This window comes from Lissotriton vulgaris, chromosome 10 (assembly GCF_964263255.1).
Source record: "Lissotriton vulgaris chromosome 10, aLisVul1.2, whole genome shotgun sequence".
Lineage (NCBI taxonomy): Eukaryota > Metazoa > Chordata > Amphibia > Caudata > Salamandridae > Lissotriton > Lissotriton vulgaris.
Genome location: NC_141698.1, coordinates 583,811,222 through 583,834,853, shown reverse-complemented (window position 1 = coordinate 583,834,853; position 23,632 = coordinate 583,811,222). Strand labels below are relative to the sequence as shown.

At 46.0% G+C, this 23,632-nt stretch overlaps 1 protein-coding gene across 1 annotated transcript in view; it reads left to right on the top strand.

Annotated features, from left to right (window-relative positions):
* GSPT1 (G1 to S phase transition 1) overlaps positions 1–23,632 on the top strand; it is a 612,577-nt gene that overhangs the window by 526,088 nt on the left and 62,857 nt on the right. The window contains exon 14 of the mRNA XM_086941426.1: positions 18,820–18,988. Within this exon, the coding sequence (XP_086797552.1) occupies positions 18,820–18,988 (169 nt within the window). The remainder of the gene's footprint in view (positions 1–18,819; positions 18,989–23,632) is intronic.

Sequence of the window (23,632 nt, the reverse complement as noted above, 5' to 3'; positions counted from 1 at the left end):
ACACCCAGCGAGAAGAGAACACTCAGCCTGCTGAGGGAGAAACGTCACTACCAGAGGGGGCAAGTTCTGACAGTGAGGACGGTGAGCAAGATCTTGGGGATGATGGCGTCATGCATCCACCTGGTCCCCAATGTTCGTCTAAAGATGAGACCACTACAGGAGTGGCTGCAACAGCAATGGTCACAAGCAGAAGGGAGTTGGGAAGATCTAGTGGTTGTTACGCACAATGTGCAGGAGGAGATGAAATGGTGGACGAAGGAGAATATAACGATGGGGAAACCTCTAACGCCACCGGACCCAACTGTGACCATCACCACAGACGCATCCCAGAAAGGATGGGGTGCACACATGGACAGGCTCAGAGTTAGGGGTCTGTGGAACCCAGGAGATGCAGTCAAGCACATCAACTACCTGGAACTGAAAACAGTGTTGCTGGCCCTCAAGGCCTTCCAAAAACACCTTTACAACAAAAGGGTGATGATACAGACAGACAACACCACAACGATGTTTTACATCAACAAGCAAGGGGGGACTCAGTCATTCCCCCTGTCGAGCTTGGCTCAAGAAATATGGAGATGGGCGATCCCACTCAGGATAGACCTGCTTGCCATACACCTGCCAGGGAAGGACAATCTGGAGGCGGATTGGCTCAGCAGGCAAGCGTCGGTGTCCCACGAATGGGAGCTGAACAGCCAGGAGACAGAGAAACTGTTCAGGAGGTGGGGCACACCAACAATAGACCTGTTTGCAACACGCCAGAATGCAAAATGCCAACACTTTGCATCGAGGGAACAGGAACCGATGTCCCATGGGAATGCCCTATGGATAAGCTGGTCAAAGAAATTTGCCTACGCTTTTCCACCGACGCCACTGATCCCCAGAGTCCTGAACAAGTACAGGTCGAGCAACATGACTCTCATCCTGGTGGCTCCCCAATGGGCGAGGCAGACCTGGTACTCTCAGATTATGGAGATGTTGCAGGGCAGAGCACACAAGTTCCCAAAAAGAAGAGACCTTCTCTCCATGGAAGGGGGACAAGTTCTACACCCAGAACCAGAAAGCCTCAGCCTGTCAGCGTGGCTCCTGAGGACTTGGAGTTCGCACATCTAAAACTACCAGAGAGCTCACTTCGGGTGCTGAGAGAAGCAAGGAAACCCAGCACGCGGAAGTGCTATGGGGAAAAATGGAAGAGGTTCACGCAGTGGTGCCATAGGAAGAACTTGCAGAGAAAACTGACGAGAGAGTCTACAGTTCTTAGATACCTCACGCACCTGATCAAAGCTAAACTAAGCTCGTCCTCGCTGAGGGTTCACCTGGCGGCGATTGTGGGATACACAAGAGGAGAAACAGGGAGAAGTTTCTTCACTTCCAGAGTAGTTACAAGGTTCTTGGAAGGAGCGAAGAGAATAGCGCCACCCAAGAGGATGCCGCCGCCGGCATGGAACTTAAACGTGGTACTGACAGAACTCATGAAGCCACCGTTTGAACCCATCCATAAAGCGTCACTACAAATGCTGACAATGAAGACAGCCTTTCAAGTAGCAATAACATCGCTACGCAGAGTAAGCGAGCTACAAGCTTTGACGCTGCAAGAACCGTACATACAAATACAGTGACAGGGTCGTGATGAGGACAGACCCGCATTTCATGTCCAAGGTAGTGTCTAAATTCCACATGAACCAGAGTATCCAGATACCTAGCTTCTTCCAGAAGCCCACGTCAAGCGCGGAGAGGGCGCTCCACACTCTGGACGCAAGGCGGTCAGTAATGCACTATATAGAAAGGACGAAAGAACACAGGAAGACGAAACAATTCTTTGTGTCCTTCGCAAGGAGTTTCCTGGGTAGACCAGTGACTAAGAACACTATAGCAAGATGGATTGCCTAGACAATACAACTCTGCCACAAGCAAGCTGGTGAAGAGCTCACTGAGGGGCCACGAGCCCACTCAACCAGAAAGAAAGGGGCAACGATCGCCTTCCTAGCAAACACGCCCATCCAAGACATATGCCTGGCGGCAACATGGGCTTCAGTGCACACTTTCACTAAACACTATTGCGTAGATGTGCAGATGAACAAGGAAGCACAAGTGGGCCAAAGAGTGCTTCAACATATCTTTAACAACCAAAGCTCATCTTCCACCCAGCCGCCACATGAGTGACAAAACCGCTACGAAATCTATGCACAGCATAGTGAATCCAGAAAGATTCACGCTGCAAAACGAATAGTTTCTTACCTGTCGGTGTAGTTTTGCAGCTTGAAGATCTTTCTGGATTCACTAGCGAACCCACCCACCTCCGCCAGAAAGATGAGGCTGGAGACGGTGGAAGGACATAGAGTAAGATAGGAACGTTTACCAAGACAATATACGTGAAGAAGTTTACGTTGAAGGAAAGTTTAATACACATAGCCATGGATTCACCAGAGAGACAGAAAAAATAAATAAAAAGAATCCGAAGATGGCGCCCAAGGGTGGGAGCTTCCGCAGAAAGCGTGCCGACATCACAAAGGTGCACCAAATGGTGGGACGTCGACGCCCACCTGGGCTACAAAAAAAAAGAGAAAAAAGACTACGAATCTGGACCCAACCACCAGATCGCGGAATAATGCACAGCATAGTGAATCCAGAAAGATCTTCAAGCTGCAAAACTACACCGACAGGTAAGAAACTATTCGTTACCAGTATGCATCTGTTCTTGGCATGTAGGGCTGCTGACATTCATATCGCCAACCCTCCTCCCCGGTGCCTGTCGCAGCTGTAGCACTCTACATAATTCTCAGGCATGGTCATCTCTTACTGTATTACACTCCATCTCTGCCACTATGGCGAAAAACAATCTGAGGATGGAGAGGATGCCCATGCGCACTGTAGTCCAGGGGAGGAGCCACCTATCTCGTGATACTTCGAAGACTCTTCCAGGACAACAATGTGCAATCATCAACACTAGGCAGCGATCTATGCACAGATATGAATGTCAGCAGCCCTACATGCCAAGAACAGATGCATACTGGTAAGTAGCATATTCCTTACATAACTAAGCAGAGCTCAGTCTGCCTTTACTGATAGACCACTGTCCTGAAGCCCATTTAATGAATCCTACCTTTTGGGAGCATGCAGCTTTAATGTGCGTAATATGGGCTATAAAAGTACAATTCAAACAATCGTACTAATTCAACATGTAAAGTCAGTGTGGTGTTGAAAGTTCCCCTGCTTACAATGTGTGGTGACTTCTTGCCATGGCTCTTGCTAGGTCCTTCTCATCTTCTCGAGGGTTCATTAATTAGCATACCAAATGAGAAAAATTGAGTGGTACATTCTGTAACTAAGTCTGTACCGTTAAGCAAAACCCAGATTCCTTGGAAAAGAAAATATCTGAGCATGGTGGCTTTAGTTATCTGTCTCGGAGCTGCACCTGCCTGGTCGGAGCAGAGCTTAAAAATAATAATGCTCATTATTTGTCACTCTAGCACAGGGTACTCAAATGGCCCACCGACTGAGTGTGGTCGGCCAAACCTTTTCCATGTTTCCCCAACTTAAACAAAGCCCATTTCTGTTTACTGAAATGACTCCAGACTATCAGGAAGGTATGAGGTAACACTGACGTGCTTTGGAGCTTCTAGAGACTTGGTGAACCACGTCACATAGCAGTTATAATGTGCTTGTGAAGAGAGCTTCAGCACTGAAGTGTCCTTTCTAACACTTTTAGGAACCATAAATTCTAATAAGAAGCGACATGAACACCTACATTGAGCAGGCAGAAGTGACCCTCTGCCATCAGGAAGGGACCGCACTAAAGCCATTACATAAATCAAATTGAGTTAATAAACTGGTACTTTACATTTTATGAGGCAAATTAAGAGTTAAATATTTAACTATGCAAAAAAAAAATAAGGAAGCAGTTTAACTTTGACTTGGGTGACTAAGTTTCATTCACTGCGGGATATGCTGGTAGTTGAGATTTCCACACAGCTTATTGTAACCATAATGCACCCCAAGACAACAGGCCAAATTTCAATCTAAATAATAATGTGCATTAGTAGTTGTATAACACTTCAGCTGCACTTTTGTAGTTATCAAGCGCTATAAATAAGTAATTTCCCTAGGTCTATGGACCAGTTCATGTTACTCGTTTTATTGAATGCTGAATGAAAAGCATAGCCTATTCGAGACCAGATCTACAGAGACATTTTGTGATTGCCAAACACAGGATTTATAGCCTCAAAATTAATCCTGGGCAGAGTTCGCAGAGTTTGACTAGCCAAATTGCAAAAAAAAACTCAGTCGCACTACCCGGAGCGCCGCGAGCGGCAAAGTATAGTAAAAAAAATGCTGTTTGCGTTGATTGCACAGTGCCGGATGCTTGTCCGCACTGTGCAATCATTGCGAACAGCACCATGCACAGCGCAAGCTTACCTTTTCTACCGCTTGAGCAGCTTTCTTAACAAGAACGGACAGTTTGTCAACACGAGCATATGCGACCACTCGCAATGAGAAACCTGTTCCCCCACGTTTAGAAATCTCGCCGGGAGGTTTATTTTCCGCGCTCACCAACTTGATGTTGGCGATCATGAACGAGGATATATATCTCCAGGAGGTGGATTTTCCTCGCTTGTGCTCGCCAACTTGACGTTGGGTAACGCAAGCGAGGAAAAAAGCTCAGCTCCACTGCACAATGCAATGTTTTTGGGAACTCCGTGAGCTCTGCGTAACGCAGGGTATGGGGGACTCCGCAAGCGGAGTTCACTGCCCAGAGTTACTCAAAATTGGATTTTACTATGCATGAAATCCATGTGTGAGGCATATGAGCTGCAGATTGCACACTGTGCATGGATCGCCACCAAATGTTGGGCCCGGATGTTTGCAGTTTGTTTTTGTCCTGAAAAGTTCTTTGGCAGTCACGAGATGGGTGACTCCTCCTCTGGACCATACTGCGCATGGACATCAGCTCCATCCTCAGATTGTTTTTTTCCGCCATCGGGCTCGGATGTGTTTCCTGCGCTCCGGTTTAGACATGAATTTCGTTCGGTGTGCAATCCTCGCCCAGTTAGACTGTATTGTTTCGATCGCGCTCCACATCGACGCGATTCTTCACCACTTCGAAGTGTTCGATTCCGGTCGTCGACGAAGGCCTTCGGGCCTACCTTGGCCTTACTCTCTGGCTTATGGAAACTACGTTATTCAAGAAATGTCCTTAATGTGGATCGAAGTTTCCCCATACAGATCTACATGAGGTGTGTAACCTTTGCCTCTCACCGGAGCACGAGGCCAAAGTCTGTTCCGCCTGTGCCTCCTTCTGCTCCAAAAAGACGATTTGGGACCGACTAGCTCGAACAATGGCTCGCTTGTCAGTGTCTATTGGCGACGACATCTTCGAAGAAGGCGTCGACGTGCCAGAACACCAGCAGGCCGAAGACCATGCCAGCTCCTCTGATGCCGAAGACCCAGACTTCGAGGACATCACTCCAGCTCAATGGGTTGTAAGTAAGACAGTCTACCCCAACCCTTCCTCGACACCCTCAAAAAAGGCTCCGGTCACACCCTCACCTTTGGGCCCGGGTACACACCGAGAGACTGCTACCGAGTCGGTGCCGAAGAAACCTCCAGATCCGAAAACTTTGACGCCGAAGGATCTGCCAGAAACAGAAGAGCTTTTTACACCAGATTCTACTCAAGACTCTTCTAAAGGATCCTAAGACTGGAAAACTAGCTCTTAGCTCCAAGAAGAGACCACTAGAGGCGTCTGCATCTCCTCCTCCCCCAAAGAAGAGACATTGCAACCTCTCCATTAAGGGTCCCTTCTCCACCACCTCCCCATACTGTTCCTCCTCCTACACCACATAATTCACCTACACCATCCACTAACCCAGATGATGATGTCGATACAGATTCTGATGACACAGGTGGGGGTGCACATGACCCAGCAGGGACCAATAGTCCCCCTCAGTCACCTAACCCATGGGATGATTATAACACCCCTGATGTGCCTTACGTCCCCCAAGACTATGTATATCCTTCTAGGCCTTACCCACCAGGGGATACTATAGGTTTAACCTACTAGTTCAAAGAGCTGCCCAGTACCATGGGGTTGACTTACACACCGATACTGTGGAGATAGATTTCCTATTGGACACTTTTGATAACACACAAAGGTCCACTGCCATTTTGCCAATGCTTAAAGGGGTCATTAAGCACGCAACAGAGGTATTTAAAGATCCTGTCAGGGCTCGGGTCCTCCACACTTGCATTGGAAAAAAAAATACTAAGCTGCCCCTACAGATCCAGTTTACATTATAGGTCCAGCATCATTCGATTCTTTAGTAGTATCCAATGCACGTAAACGTGCTAATTCAGACATCAGGTGAGGCCTCGCCACCAGATAAGGAATCTTAACTCTTTGACGCCTCTGGTAAGTGCACGGCGTCAAAGGCAGCTAACGTGACGCATGCCAATACTCAAGCGTTGTTGGCAAGATACAACAGGGCAGATTATGATAAACTAGAGTCCATAATGCAGCATCTACCAGACAAGTATAACAAGCATTAGAAATGCAATAGGTCTCGGATTTTTTTGAGTTAGAGCTAAATGAATTGTAAATGGCAATGTGTTTTAGCCATATGTTATGGAGTGTGTGCATGTGGTGTGTAGTGGAAAATGTGTGTTGGATTGGAGTAGTAGGAATGGTGGTATGGCTGCACTTTAGATGAATATGTTTAAAAGTAAAGGGCATCATATTGCGATTGCTACAATAGTTAATTGTGGATGCGTTAACAATTGATGTGTGCACTGATGGGTGGTGGTGTGTGCGCCTGTAGAAATTGTGCACTGATGGCTGGTGGTGTGTGTGTTTGATGAAAGCATGCACTGACATTTGGTGTTGTGTGTGTGGTGGAAGCTTGCACTGACGCCTGCTGGTGTTTGTGCTTGATGAAAGCGTGCATTGATAGTTGGTGGTGTTTTTGCCTGGTGAAAGTGTGCACTGACGGGTTGTGTGTGTGTGTGGTGGTTGTGTGTGTGTGGTGGTTGTGTGTGTGTGTGGTGGTTGTGTGTGTGTGTGTGGTGGTTGTGTGTGTGTGGTGGTTGTGTGTGTGTGTGTGTGTGGTGGTTGTGTGTGTGTGTGTGTGTGTGTCTATCCAGGCTAATGTCACCTCCTTTCGAACCCATCCACAAGGCCTCTTTGCAACATCTTTCTTGGAAAGCAGCCTTTTTAGTGGCAATCACGTCAGCGCGCAGAGTAAGCGAGATACAAGCGCTCTGTGCGAAGGAACCATATACTGTTTTCCATCACAATAGAGTAGTCCTGAGGGCTCATCGATCCTTATTGCCTAAGGTGGTTTCTGATTTTCATATAAATCAGTCCATTTCCCTCCCTTCTTTTTTTCCAAATCCAGTGACCCCAGCAGAGCGGTCATTGCACTCCTTGGATTTAAAGAGAGTGCTCAAGTTCTATTTAAAAAAACAAAGGGAAATCAGGAAGTTGGATCAGCTGTTTGTGAACTATGGTTCAATGAGAACAGGCTTTCCAGCAGCCAAGAGGTCCATCTCCAGATGGATTGTCTCCTGCATTAAAATGGCCTATCAGCTTGCAAGCAAGCCTTTATTGGTGTCCCCCAAAGCGCATTCTACCAGAGGGAAAGCGGCCACAGTGGCTTTCTTGCACGACATTCCAATGTCAGAGATATGCAAGGCTGCAACCTGGAAATCAGTTTATACCTTTACGAGGCATTACTTTCTAGAATCTGATTCCAGGGCCGATACTCAAGTAGGGCAAGCCTCCTTGAAAAATCTCTTTGGGTAACTTATGGCCTGCTCAGGCTTGTTGATGAGATTACGGTCTTGTTATTCCTTTGCCCGCAGGGATGAGGAGAGGCTCGCTATTCTATTCTAATGCTTATGACTATTGATGAGGATCCCCTGGAGGAGAAGGATTAGTTACTTACCTGTAATCCTAGTTCTCTTCCAGGTGTATCCTCATCAAAGTCATAAGCAACCCTCCCGCCTCCCCGTGCAAAGGACATTCTTTAATAAGGAGATATTGTAAACCTATTTGTTACTTGGTTGTTTCAGTCTCCAAAAAGAACTGACCTAACTGTCACCCCTGAGGCATGATGGGATACAGGGGGTCATGAGTGCCTTAAAGGCACGGTGTCCGTTTATTGCTATGCAGCCACAGGTTAGCTTTTCAGTCTTTTTAGACTGTGTTTGCAATGCAGCCTGGGAGCTTTCTATGCTTTCAGTGAGTTATAAGAATTTCTGCTGCTATCTGAGCATTAAAACAGTTTCTAAACTATCTTTGGTGTTGTTTCTCATGTTTCTAATGCATATTATTCATGTATGGTTGAAATTCTTCACAGCATATTTCAGCTCTGATGTTGTTTGGCTGCTATTGCATGTTTTTATATATATATTATATTATATATATATGTATATGTATATGTATATATATATGTGTATGTGTGTGTGTGTGTGTATATATATATATATATATATATATATATATATATATATATATATATATATATATATAATATGAGTATATATATGTGGGGCACATATAGTGTTTCCGGGGTCCCGCGCATGGGCGGGAATATACTAATGCTTATAACTTTGAGGATACCCCTGGAAGAGAACTAGGATTACAGGTAAGTAACTAATCCATTTATGCCCTTATGCTGCTCGTGTCCGCACGGAATATGCAGAAAGTGGAGCAACTCAACAGCCTATGGCCTATTGCGTGCTCTCTTCCAAAAAGACACGCACCAGAAGGCCAATTGAAATGTAGCTGGCAAAAATAAAGGACTAAAAATCACGAGCAGCCAGGAAGTTTTAGGTAGCTGTTCGGAAACGCTAACTACAGGACTCTTGGGCTCCGCCCACACTGCTGATGCAGTGTGACGTAGGCCCGAGCCTTAAAAATAGGGCCAATGAACTCATACAAGAAGGTAAAAATATTACTAATACTTAAATTCGTTGTGCCCTAGATGCTTCAGACACTGCCTCGAGGGCAATTAATTCCAGTACCCATTTGCGTAGACCTGCATGGCTACTTATTTCAGGTTTTAAACCGGAGGTACAAAATTCCATCCTCAATCAACAATTTGATGAAAAACATTTATTTGGCCCTAATGTCGATGTGTCATTCGAGAAAATGAAAAGACACCAATACAGCAAAATCTATGGGAGCCTTGCAGCTGTAAGCTCCCAGACGTTCTTTTCGTCGCGCCTCATATAGAGGCAATGCAAGAGGCTACTCCTCCGAAAGCCCTTCCACTTCTTTCAAGACCCCTAGCCAATCCACATTCACTAGGGGCTACCTGGGGGGGGGGACACACAAGGGTAACAACAACAAAGGCAGAGGCAAAACCAACCACACCCGCTCTGCCTCGTCCCCTACCCAATGACTTTCCTCCGCTTCCCCCCCCCCCCCCCCCCCCCCCCCCCCCCCCAACATTCCACTGCTGTGGTGGGGAAGACTACAACAATTCCTTCCTGCCTGGATCAACATCACATCAGACAGGTGGGTGCGACAAAATATTCAGTCAGGTCACTGTCTAGAACTAACATCTACCCCCCCCCCCCCCCCCCTCCCCACCCCAAACATACCACCCAAACAGTACCCAATGTCACAAGAACATCTATCACTGTTAAATCAAGAAGTAATATCTTTGCTAGAAAAAATGCAATAGAACCAGTTCCTCTGCACCAACAAAACAAGGGGGTTTACTCCCTATACTTTCTTATCCCAAAGGACGTCTCTCTAAGGCCTATTCTGGACCTCAGACCGCTAAACCAATACATCCAGTCAGACCATTTTCACATGGTCAAACTCCAACAAGTCCTTCCTCTCCTATTACGAAATTACTTCCTTGCTACTCTAGATCTCAAGGACGCATACCTCCACATTCCCAAAGCTCACAGGAAGTATCTCAGATTTGTAATAGACTGGCATCTCTATCAAGTCAAAGTACTCCCATTCAGAGCCACTACAGCACCAAGAGTATTCACCAAATGTCTAGCAGTAGTGGCAGCACATTGACGAAGACAGCACATTCATGTCTTCCCGTACCTAGACGACTGGCTCATAAAAGCCAGCTCATACAACCAGTGTGTTGAACACACCCATGCCACAATCAAACGGCTCCACAACTTGGGGTTCACAATAAACCACACCAAGTCTCATCCAAAATGCAACAGTACCTCGGTGCCACAATAAACACCTCAACAGCGCTAGCTTATCCCACTCCAATAAGGAAAGCCAGCATGCAAACTTTTCTTACAAAGTTTCAGCCACAACACTCCCTTCCAGCACGAGTGTTTATTCAGCTTATAGGGATGATGGCCTCTTGCATTTTCATAGTGCCCCATGCAAGACTTCAAATGTGTCCTCTCCAAGAGTGCGTATCACGTCAATGGAACCAGGCTCAAGGTAAAATAACAGACCTAGTGTTGGTAGTCGTTCGGACTCATCGCTCTCTGCAGTGGTGGAACACCAAAAACGTTTCAGAGGGACGACCGTTCCTAGAATCAGTTCCTCAAATAATCTTGCCAGCGGACGCATCGCTCTCCTGCTGGGGGGCCCACTTACTGCAACACACCCCTGAAGGAAGGTGGACACCGCAACAAAAGTTACTCCACATCAATCATTCGGAGTTACTAGCTATATTCCTAGCACTGAAAGCTTTTTAACAGCAAGTATCAACCAAAGCTGTGTTAGTCCGCACGGACACCATGACAGCCATGTATTACATACTGAAACTGGGAGGAACACACTCCCTGCAACTCTCTCAGCTAGCACAGAACATATGACGGTGGGCCATACCTCAAAACATATTACTCTTAGCCCAGCATGTCCCAGGAGTTCAAAATACCATAGCAGACCTGTTAAGCCGTCAAACAGATCCACGAGTGGGAACTCTATCCGAAAGTTCCTAAACCATTCTTTCAGACGTTGGGGACCACCTCAGATAGACCTCTTTGCCACCCACGAAAACGCCAAATGCCCAAGGTTCGCCGCCAGATATCCACACCCACTGTACAAAGGCAATGCGATATGAATCAACTGGTCAAACAAATTTGCGTACGCTTTTCCACCTCTACCACTCATGCGACTAGTAGTACGCAAACTACAGTAGCATTCTTTGACCCTCATCCTAGTTGCTCCAATGTGGGCCAGACAGCCGTGGTACACCACACTGCTACAACTGTCTGTAGTGCCACACCAAAAACTATACCTGTCTCCACCCCTTTTAACACAGAACCGTGGAGAGATCAGGCACCCGGACCCAGCTCAGCTCAACCTTGCGATCTGGCTCCTGAATTTGGATATCTTAACCTTCCTCCAGACTGCATGAATGTTACAAAAGATGCTAGACACCGAACCACTAGAGCATGCTATGCAGCTAAGTGGAAACGTTTTGTAATATATTGTCACAACAACAATATTAATCTTTTAGATGTGTCTATCCAACACATCATAGGATACTTACTGCACCTCCAAAGATGCAACTGCCTACACATCTATTAGGCTACATCTTGCAACCATAGCAGCATATCTTCAAAACAGACAGCGTCTATCTCTCCTCAGAGTGCCTGCTATTAAAGCCTTTATGGAAGGCTTCAAGAGAATAATTCCTCCCAGAGTACCACCTTCACCAGTGTGGAATTTAAAAATTGTTCTCACACGACTAATGGGACCTCCCTTCGAACCTTTACATAAATGTGAGCTACAATTTTTAACATGAAAGGTTGCGTTCCTAGTAGCTATTACTTCTCTACGGAGAGTTAGTGAACCACAAGCACTAACCATTCAAGAACCTTTCTTGCAAATGAATAAGAATAAGGTTGTTCTCCATACTAATCCAAAATTCCTACCCAAGGTCATTTCTCCCTTCCACCTCAATCTGTGGAACTGCCAGTTTTCTTCTCGCAGCCACAAACAGTAGCAGAAAGAGCTGTTCATACCCTATATGTCAAAAGAGCATTGCTATACTACATTGAGAGAACACCTTTTCGTAAAACCCAAAAACGTTTTGTCTTTCTCACCACCACACAAGGGTAATCCCATATCAAAATCTGGGATAGCTAGATGGATTGTCAAATGCATACAAATTTGCTACCACAAAGCTAAACAAACGTTATCTGTTCCTCCTAAAGCCCATTCGCCAGGAAAAATAGGGGCTTCAATGGCATTTTTAGGTAACATTCCCCTAGACGACATCTGCAGAGCAGCTACATGGTCTACACCGCACACATTCACAAAACACTATTGTGTAGATGTGCAAACCAAGCAACAAGCTAATGTGGGCCAGGCTGTTCTCAAAACATTATTTCAAACTACTGCAACAGATAGGGGTGGTCGCCGCTAACAGTGGGTACTGCTATACAATCTATGCACAGTGTGCAATCTGCAGCTCGTATACCTCGAACGGAAAATGCTACTTACCAGTATGCATCTGTTCTTGGCATGTAGAGCTGCATAGTTGAACACGCCCACCTGCCTCCCCGGATACCCTGGTCTGTTCCAGTATTATCTTAATTAGATGGTTTACATGGACATCCTTACTTTTCTTGCAAAGCTCCATAATTTCCCCAATGGCGAAAAACAATCTGAGGATGGAGCCGATGTCCATGCGCAGTATGGTCCACAGGAGGAGTCACCTATCTAGTAACTTCCAAAGAACATTTCAGGACAAAAACAAACTGCAAACATCCGGGCCCAACACTAGGTGGTGATCTATGCACAGTGTGCAATCTGCACCTCATATGAGATACTAATGGATTGGCACATGTGAAAGTGTCATTGGAACACCTACTTAATAAATCCAGTCATCAGCTTGCTACAACCCCAACCTCACCAGACACCACCATCGTCAATATTTTCCCATATGGGAAACTACTGAAAAGCAGTACAGTTAATTTTGTGGGAGAAAGGGGGGCTAGTGTGAGAAGTTGGCCTGATATTCAGTGTTCACTATTCTAGTGATCACTATGTATCAGTCCAATCAACCCTTATGGTGATTGGTTGTAAGTCAACCGATAGACCAGCTATCCTAGTAGCATGGACAAGAGCAGTCTTCGGGCTAAACTCTAGAGGGCGTGTTAAGCCAGCTGTTATACCTTCACATATACCCCTTGAACACCAAGTGAAAGGACACCACACAAGTGTTATGAAAATAAACAATGTATTTATTTAGATCACAACAGCCCTGTACTCTTTATGAGGACAGGGTACTAAGCACACAACAAAACTCTTACGAAAATACTTTAAGTTGCACAATTTACACAAATGCCCGAGGGGCACGGAAAACCATATACTATGGAAGTGGAATGCGAAATTACTAGCAGGTAAGTACTGGACTAATAGGCTTTGGAATCGCTAGGACTACGTTACTGAACCTTCAGATTACTAGTAGGAGGCCTAGGGGACTCGGGTGCAGAGTGTGCACTCTCACGCGGGATGCGGGACAAAGTCTATGGGAGCTAGTAAAAGCAAAGTTAGTGTTCTCGGGCGAACCCGATAAGGTAGGTCGAAAACGACAGTGGATCTGGACCCTTGGATAGTGAGGCTATGTTGGGGCACCGAAATGCCGAAGTTACCTAGCCCAGGGGCTGCGGCTGCATAGGTCTGAAAAGACGTCGGGAATCCTCGTTGACGAACCAGGAGCCTGAAGAAAGAGTTGCTGGCAGGCGACCAGTGAAGATTGTTCGAAGTGATCCAAGCCTGGATCGAAGATGGATGACACCTGAAAGCAGAGGGGACCAAGTTCTTGACCACTAGCCAGTGATCAGATGGCACCAGGAGGACACCGGATGGTAGTCACCTCGACCAGGTGAGTGGGCGACGCTGGGCTCTGCAGTCTCACGGACCAGGAGGCGTTGTCGGCGACCAGGATGGAGGTGCGAGCTGTCCCTCGATGGTTGATGCTGTCGACGTCGCTGGACCCAGGATTGGGGCAACAAGTCTGGGCAAACTCAAGCACACGCGGTGCACCTAAAATGGCGTCTGGAATGGACCAGGAGGGTCCGGGGTGCTCCTCTTTTGGAAGGGAGCAAGGGCCAGTCTGGAGCAACCAGACTAGCAGTGGTGATGTCGTCGGTCGTCGTCGGGAAGGCCACAAGCCAGCGGGCTAGTAGCCAGACAACGCGGTGAGCAGCCAAAAAAGCAGAAGGGCCCCACGCAGATCTCGTGGATGCTGGGGGGCTGGTCTTCGGTGCTGGAGCTGCTCAGGGTCGGGGCTTCTCGGACCCCAAAGCACTCACCAGAGGATCCCTCGGCGGTCGTGCTGGATAGAAGTCGTGCAGTTCTGATGATGGCCGGTCCCTCGGTCTCGTCGCACCTACGGTTCTCAGCTTAGCTGTAGAGGTAGGTAGAGGTCAGAGGTGCCAGGGAAGCCGGGTCTCGTCGTGCTGGTCAGTCGGATTCTGGAGGAAGGACGTGCAGCAAACCGCAGAGTTCTTAGATGGTGCCTGCGGATGCAGGGTGACTACTCCTTAGTCACAAGCGAGAAATCTTGAGAAGAAGTCGAGAGTTCCTTTCGTAGAAAGTAGTTTCTTGATTCAAAGATGATCTAATTTGGAAGGGTCCCCGCTCCTGCCTTTATCCTAAAGAAAGGGGTGGGTACGCGACTAGGTCCTGCCCTAGGGGTGGGACCAGGAAGGGGGGTGGTTACACCCCTCTCCCATGCCGGACTTTCCCCAGCTCAGGGGCTGGTGTGCCCCTGGAACTGGTTCTAGCCGGCAGATACGTAGTGAGCACCGGGGTACCACTTGCAGTCACCTTCCTGTAAAGCCCTGCCTACCCAGGATACACAAAACCCTGTCTCGGATGGTGCTAGCACCGCCCCTGACAGGAAACCCTTTGTCCAAGCTCCCCTCGCTGGAAGGACTCCCAGCTGCAGGGGGTCAGACTTGTGTCTGTGGTGGCAGCATCCATTTTGTGATGCTGAGGCTTGAGTTAACTTTAACCGGGGTTCACAGTTACATACCTGTCGTGTCCCTCTAGAAGGGTGGAATGCTAACCCCGTCGCCAGAATTGGCGAGGGGTTAGTATTCCAATTCGTATGACACCTTACTCGACATGTTTTGATAAAGCGATACCAAAGATAGCATTTAACCGCGAGGATTATAATGCACTTAAGAGTATATGGTATGCGTTATCATGGAACAGCTATTAGGACTTGGTTCCGCAAGCTGCAAACGGGCTCAGCTCATGCCAGAGCACCATCCCACACGATTCCAAGCACTCTGCCTTCAGGATTGTCAAAGCCTGCCATAGGAGTGACTGATGTGTCCATTTTAGGGTTAGATATAGGTATACTATGTTCGAAGCATGTGGGCTGTTGAATTCATATCTGTGCATAGATCGCCGCCTAGTGTTGGGTCCGGATGATTGCACATTGTTGTCCTGGAAGAGTCTTCGAAGCATCACGAGATAGGTGGCTCCTCCCCTGGACTACAGTGCGCATGGGCATCGACTCCATCCTCAGATAGTTTTTAGCCATTGTGCCAAGATGGAATGAAACTATCTGAGGTGCAACAGAAGACTCTCTTCCCAGGCTATTCTGACCTCCAATATGTCCCGGGTAAGGCATCCCACCGAACAATATCACGGTGCTGTCCAATGTGCAGCTGCCAGTCACAAGGTAGTCCTGCATGTTACAATGAAGGATGACTATTTTCCAGTGGAGACACGGTCAAGAACCGGACACACCCACTAGTTTCTTCCTGTGCTAAAGGGTATGGTCTAATCTGCCTCAGAAATTTTCAGAGCTGTGAAACCCAAGATGTAACACCCAGGATTGAGAACATGTAAACCTGCACCATCTGATCCCATACGCATCAGAGTCCATGTTCCCCTGGACTCGCTGGTGATTCCCCCCACTCATAAGAGAAGCAGCCCAAGCCACACTTGATGCTCCCTTTTGCTGATGAGTGTAAGCTAACTAATGCTACTGATTAAACTTTGACAGTTGGTGCCGCTACATACTGGTGCATCACCAATGCCATGGGTCTCCGGTCACAATACGACTGGGATCAATGGGAAAAAATCAAGGCTTTGCTCTAAAATATCTGACAAGTTTAGGAGGGTGCGGGGGTGGAGATCATGCAGGAGGAAAAAGCCATCTTTAATGTCACCATACAGTGTATGATACAAAAGGGGGTGGTGATGAACCAATCAAACCCTCACACCCAGTCAACAGACCTGGGTTTAATCCATCACCGTTCTTTAGCCCACTCTGCCACCCCAGTTCAGACATGGCCATTTGCAAATCAGTCTGACCCTGTGCCACATGGGAACAATCCAGCCTGAACTGCAAAGTCATGCCTTCCCTTGACCGGAAACAAGCTTCCTAGGACCGGTTTCTGGCATTACAGCCGTCTTCAGCCAGGCTTGCTTGAATCCAGTGGCAAAGTGAGCAAGGGACTCGCGTCTGAGCATACCCTGCAAATTATGGAGAACAAAGAGATACAAAAGGGGCTGGTGATGGACGGAGCATCTGAACCAATCAAACCATCACACCCAGTCAACAGATCTGGGTTTAATCCATTACCATTCTTTAGCCCACTCTGCCACCCTAGTTCAGACATGGCCATATGCAAATCAGTCTGACCCTGTGCCTCATGGGAACAGTCCAGCCATGTCTGAACTGGGGTGGCAGAGTGGGCTAAAGAACGATGATGGCCCGAAACCAGGTGTCTACAACCAGTGGATCATAAGCTACCAGTAGCTCGCAGAAACTTTCAGAGTAGCTCCCAGCCTTAGGTTCAGTTTTAACTGCGAACGGTTAACTTTAAATTACTCAAATTTGAACAAATGACTATGTTTCTGCTATAAATACGGCACCATGTCTACAGCCCACCTGGAATAATACGCCTGCTGTTTGTAAAGTCACTTTGACATGGGAGAATGAATATGATGGGTGTTCTGTAATGCATATAAACAAAGTTTACAGTGAATTTTCTCCAATTTCAAAGTGTTGCATTTACACACAGCAGGCATCTTACTCCTAGAGGGTAGTAGACAGGCTGCCATATTGATAACTGAAAAATACAAAAAAAAATCAAAATAAAAGTGCAGAAAAATGATACTTATGAACATTTTTGCAGAACTTTTTCTGCTCTCCCAAGTTTCTCCCATTTGAAAAACAATGGCTGTATGTTTGTGTTGTACATGAAACTGTGCCACACATTGCAAAAGGTATGTCCTGTGCCACAAGTACATAGGTTTCCAGTCACCCATACACATATATCCCATCCATTCACACACTTGTTCAAACATCCCCACAGATCATGCATTCGCTGACACATGGCAGCCCAATCGTAGCACCCTAAGTCACACTATTTTGATCAAACCAAAGTATTGGGCTTCTTGGACATTAGTTTGAAGTCCATGAAGCTGGGTGAGAGGGATGTCTAGTAACAATGCACAAGTTACTTGGCAATCAGTAGCTCACACTGATTTTCACTGATCTGAAGTAGCTCATTACTGAAAAGGTTGGAGACCCCTGTCCTAAACACTGTCATGACCAAGTCCTTCCCAAGCAATCAAAGGGTTGCCACATTTCAGTAGCTACTACCTTTTTCAGCCACTCAGTCCTCTCAAGGTGATGCACATCTTGGGTAATATGGCCTCACCTATAGCTGAAGTCACACATGCAAGGCTCCATATGTTTGTTGCAAAAGTGCCTATCTGCTAAATGATCACATGCGGAGGGTCAGTGGGAAGATTTAGTGCTGAAAAGGGCCTGCAACCTTCGCTGTATGCAGTGGTGCACCAGTGACAGCCTGTTGCAGGGCAGGGCCTTTATAGATTCAGTTCCGCAGGTGATCATCACCAAGGATACTTCACTTGCATGGTGGGTGACGCATCTATGCAGTATGATAGTCTAGGGACTCTGTCATCTCATCAATAGTGTTTCCACATCAGCCATCTGGAACCTTTAGCCATACACCTGGCCCTCGAAGTTTTTCTCCAAGACCTTCAAGGTAGTCATCGTACGAACAGACAACATAACCGCCTTGCTTTATATTCAAAAGCAAGGTGGCATACACTCTCCGCAGTGGTCAGCGCTTATTACATAGATAGGACAAAGTCTCTCTGCAAAGCAGAACAGCTTTTGTTGCCTTTACACAATCTCATAAATGTCAATCCATATCAGAAACTGGTATAGCCTCGTGGATCATCAAATTAATCCAAACTTGTTACCTTAAAGCCAAAGAACCACACCTGCTGCCACCCCACATCTCACTCCACCCACAAACCGAGCACCACTGTGGTCTTCCTCGGGAACTTACTCATAGCTGTCTACTAGAAAGCTGCCACATGGCCACTCCACACACCTTCACAAAGCATTGTGTGTATGTTCTTGGAAGGAAACATGCCAGAGTTGGTCAAATTATCCTCATGACTCTTATTTCAGACCTGTGCATCAACTGGCTAGCCACTGCTCAGAGAAGTACTTCCTTACAGTTCAACCGGAGTATGTGCATCTACAGCCACAATTTTCTATGAATGGATTGTTTGTTTTGCTGTAAGCATCTGTTTATTGCATGTAGTGCTGTGAATTCACATGCACCCACCTGCTTCCCGAAAGCCAGTATGGACTAGAGATATTTTCAATGTACCTAATCTCAACACTAGTTGGCTGTAGTATATGGCATATGTGAATCTACAGCCCCACATGCTATGCACAGATGCTTACCGAATAAGTGAACATTTTTATTGTAAGCACTTAAATCATTGAGATTTCAAATGTAAGGCCTCTGCGGTCATTTTAAACTTTGAGTGATAAATACAGTGTTTACCATTAACTTTCTTTTTAGGCCTTAATCTGCCTAGTAGACAAAAAATCAGGAGAGAAAAGTAAGACTCGCCCTCGTTTTGTGAAACAAGACCAAGTATGCATTGCCCGTTTAAAGACTGCAGGGACCATATGCCTTGAGACATTCAAAGAATTTCCTCAAATGGGTCGCTTTACCTTAAGAGATGAAGGTAAGATAAACCAAGTAACACAATCAGTTTGATAACATGAATGTAGCAGAGTTCCTTGAACCTTATCTTAAGTCCACAAAACGAGTTAACACATTGGTAATTTGGAAATACAGGTAGAACCACCTCTGTGAATATTTGCTTACTTTACAAGTGAGAAGTATAATTACTGACGCATAATTTACTGTATTTAAAGCGTTTGTTCACTTTGTCTAAATACAGTTCTCTTGCAGGGGATCCTCCTCATTAGTCATAAGAAGTGAAAGGTCTTCAGGAAGGAATATTCTGCACATGTCTGGGGATGAGGTGATTGGTCTGACTGGGCCTTCTTTCTGACTGTCAGGGCACGTAGCAGTTACCATAAGCCAAAAAGAAAATTGACCTAACTGTTAACTGTGGCACCTGATAACACACAGAAAGAAGGGCGAGGCCCTTAAAGGCACAGTGGGAGGCCCTTAAAGGCACAGTGGCAGTTTTTTTTAATGTCTGTGGCAACCTATTAAAATTGGTATTCGTTTCCTTCCTTTTCATGGCCCGTCTGGTGTTAAAGTAACAAATCAAAAGCATGAGTTGTTTTTTGTTGGTTTTTTTTTAGTACCTCAGTGCCATTGCTCAAGAGGGAAGTTGATGATTATTTCACTGACAAGAGGCTAGATCTAGGTCTCTTTCGAGGTAGAAGAGAATGAGATCCAGTTCTAGGACCAGTTAGGTGACCCAATGTAGCATCATTTGTCTCTTAACGAGCTTAAGAGGACTAAAGCCCTCGTCCTCTTTTGAGACCTCCTGTCCTCCAAGAAGTTTATTTCCATACCTGAAGAGCTTATAAAAGTCATCAAGGCTTCTCAGAAAGGTAGCTGGCTATTTTTGCACCAACAATACTGGCAACGTCTGTTGTTGTTCTGATATCTTACTCTCCTTCAAAGCTGCTTCTAAAGTTGCCAATCTCATTAAGGAGACATTAGTGTCCTTTGTTGATAAAGTTGATATCTTCAATTCACTTAACTCCGCCTGTTTCAAACTGCTAGTTATATTTTCTTTAGCAAAAAAATCACAGTTTGCGAAGACTAACTTTGTATTTAATTATCTATGATGTCCATTTCATCAGGTGAAAAAAATCAAAGGGTTCCCTGAGCTTTTCAGCTCTACCGACTCGTGGCAGTACTGAGTTGATGCCTCTGATAGTGACAAGAATTTCTGGAGAGTATAGTGCATCAACGTTGATAAAACTACAAAATCAACCATGATATTTCTACAGGGATTTTATTGGTTTCAGAAGGCCAGTATTCTGCTCTCCTGTCTGGTTAAGAAAGGTGCTGAGGTGTTCGCTTCAGTTTGTACAGCTCAATCAGATTCTATTTCCTAAGAGATTCCCAGAAATATAGTGTGTTCTTTTCATGCCCTTTAATGAGCCCTCAAGGACAAAGTGATAAAAGCTTTGTAGAGGGTGCAATCTACCTTTGTGGTTCCCCATTCACTTTTGAGTAGATTAGAACTGTATCATGTGTATTTATCTACTTATCTAACACTAGAGTGGTTGATGGTCCAGTCAAGAAAAAAATTATTCCGAACAATCCCTTTTGAAAATGAGTATGAAATGTTGGATGAGTTGTGCTTTTAAATGAAAAATAAAGAAATCATCGCTTCTGGTAGTTTAATTTTAAAAAGCTACTAGTACTACCTAATTTACTGATGTGTATATGCATGTATTTCTAAAGGTTTCTGCTTTAACTAACTAATGTACCTAACCAGGACTGCGTGCCCTATCTGTTTAGTCTACAGGACAGTCTAGCAGCCTCAAAGTTATCCTAACATTTTGGTTTAAATTTCGTGGATACAGTTGCAGACAACCAATTTTTCTGGGACTGCTCAGGCCCCTGGAAGATGTATGGTTTGATGGATAAACAATCTTTGCTAGCAAGGCAGATTCTTGTAAGTCAACCTGCAGATCTGCTGTCCAGCCTGAAGTTGTCTCCCTTTAGTTAATTAAGGTGATGGCAGTATCAGCCATGCCTCCTCCGCATGGGCAGAGGAGCGACGCCCCACTGGCTCAGAGCCAGCAGCTGAAATATAAAACTATATTTCATTATATTCTTAATTTTCAGCTGCTGGCCAAGCCATCATGTGTAGGGTGGTGGGGCTGGAGTCATAAGGAGGAGTGGCTGGTGCACTAATAAGTGTGCATGTCTGTTTTGCTGACTGTCTTAAACCAGCCAAACAGACATGCGCTGTTAGGTTTCTCTAACCCGGCTGTGTTCTAAACGTTACAGACCGCCTGCGCTGGCCACTCAAAGTATGAGAACAGTGTCTGGATTGGTTGGGGAGTCTGTTCCATGGACTGTCTGGAGTAACAAGAGAGAACGGAGGCACACCAAAACACAAGGCGGCCACAAGATCAAGTATACATTATTGTTTTTGTTCAGCCCTTCCCCCGCGGTCACTGCTGTTGCCCTGGCACCCCCTCCCCTGTGCATATTGGCAGCAGTCTCGACTGGCAGTAGTGATGGCTCATCTAAACTACCTAGATTCATTTCTATGTCCTTTTTGGACAACGGACTTCCTTGACATCATATATTTAATAAAGATTTTTTATAGCCCGAACATGACCCAGAGGTGTTGGAGCACTTTAAAAAGGAAGTGCTACTGTAGTAGAAAGTAATGAGGAAACAATAGTGCAATAAATAGGAGTATAGAACAATAATACAAAAACCGAATACATACACATGGAGGAGGAAAAAGAGTTATAAAGATGAAATGTATAATAACTTGTTTTTATCTAGCTTACTACCATACTTCTGCCATTTCTACACACCGTGTACAACAGACTTTTACCCACTTATTCTACTCTGTATCTACCATCAGGATGATGGAAGGTTGTTATTAGAAATGGGAATCTTAAAGATGGAGCGGAGTGTCATAAGCACATTGATAGATACCTGATTTCTTGAGTAAGACTCAGATGTTTTATTTTAAGATTAAAGAATTGCAGTTAATTTTGCACCTTGGTGTAATTCTTGTTGCGAAGTAAATAATCCCTATCCTGTGATAGTGATTAGTCATTAGTGAAACAAATCACTTAAGGCTGATGTCATCTCTGCCTATATGCTCTCTGAGAATGTCTGGTGTGGTATGCTTCATTGTATAAAAGGCAGCAGATCAGTATAGAACAAGACAGGAATTACCCATATCTGGGATGCAATATGGTTCTTCAGCAGCCTGAGTCAAGGCAATTTAGTGCTACAGCCCTTTCTGATACCAGATTGAAAGTCATTCAGGAGACTAATTTCTTAAAACCATTCTGTGGGTTGTGAATTGAGTGGGGACTGTTGCCAGTTTTGCTACTGAAAATATTGCTTCAGAATCAGTAAGATTTAATGTGATTAGCATTTGCATTGAGCTGCTCTGAGTTAGTGTTGGAAGTGGATGGCAATTGTTTAGTCCTTCTCCAATGACCTTACAGATTTTCTTCTTTATAGATAACTCCATGAGAGAGATTTGTTTTCTTTTACCTTTGAAAGGTGCTGATTCAGTAATTTTGGATTTGCTTTCACTCTAGTGATAGGTGTAAACGTGGAAATCTCAATTTAGATTAATTGGAGACAGTACTGTTATATTTAGCTCAAGGCCTCAAATTGTCAACTGTCAAGCAGCAAGACTGCCTGGCTAAGGAGGAGAAGCACTGGACTACTTCTGCCTGAGACAAGGGCTGGCAGCAAAGGCCTGCCGTTTCCCAACTGGTTGAGAGGGCATCACCCTGGGGCATCCAATACCACACCTGAGCCTGAAGCACCAGTGTATGCCTCCTTATCTGATAGACCTCTAGCTGCAGGTTCCTTACCTCTGAACTTCCAGGCGTTAGGCTGGATCCGGAAGATTGTTCTCAGCCGTACCCCTGCGCGCCGATAGGAGAAGTCAGTTGACTCCGCGTGATGCCGTCTGCGTCATCAATATAACCGCCACTCTGGCGCGCTGATGTCAGTTCTTTTCTTTCCAAGCCGATACGCTGAAGAGAGCTACCCCCTGTCATTTTTTGACCTACTTTTTTGACTTTGTTAGTGTGTCATGTTCAGTAAGAATACTTTGGTATTCAAACTGTGCAGCGCCCGTCACCACGCCATGTCGTTCACGGACCCCTATCTGGTCTCTCTCTGCTACCTGGAGCTTGACTGCCACAAGTTGTGCTCCGACTGCTGGACCATGGCACCGAAGGCTTTGAGGAAGCCATCCCTAAAGCTTCTTGCGGTCCAGCATCCTGCACTGTGGATGTCGCCTCCTCTGTTTCTGTCCTGGTCTCGGTCGAGTGGAAGGTTCTAGCACTGTTCCAGTCTTCATCGAAGAGGTGCTAGGTCTCCTCCCCCAGGATTGGCAGGATGAAGCTTCAAAGGCCTGCCGCCTCTGTGGGCTTCTCCAGACCATTTGCTGTACCCAGCAACTGCCCCCCACCAGTCCTGACCCCCACTCTGGCGGGAAAAACTAAGTCAGGAAGGGGGGTGTGCCAGCCTGTGCCAACCCCACCCCTCAGGTGGGGGAGACTAGGTGAAGCACGACCCCGGGCTCCGGCCATCTTGAAGATGGGGAGCCCTGCCCAATCACAGCTAGGCTCTTGCCCCCCTCCCACCCCCCCTCCCCCTCCCACAGGAGAGGAGCAGG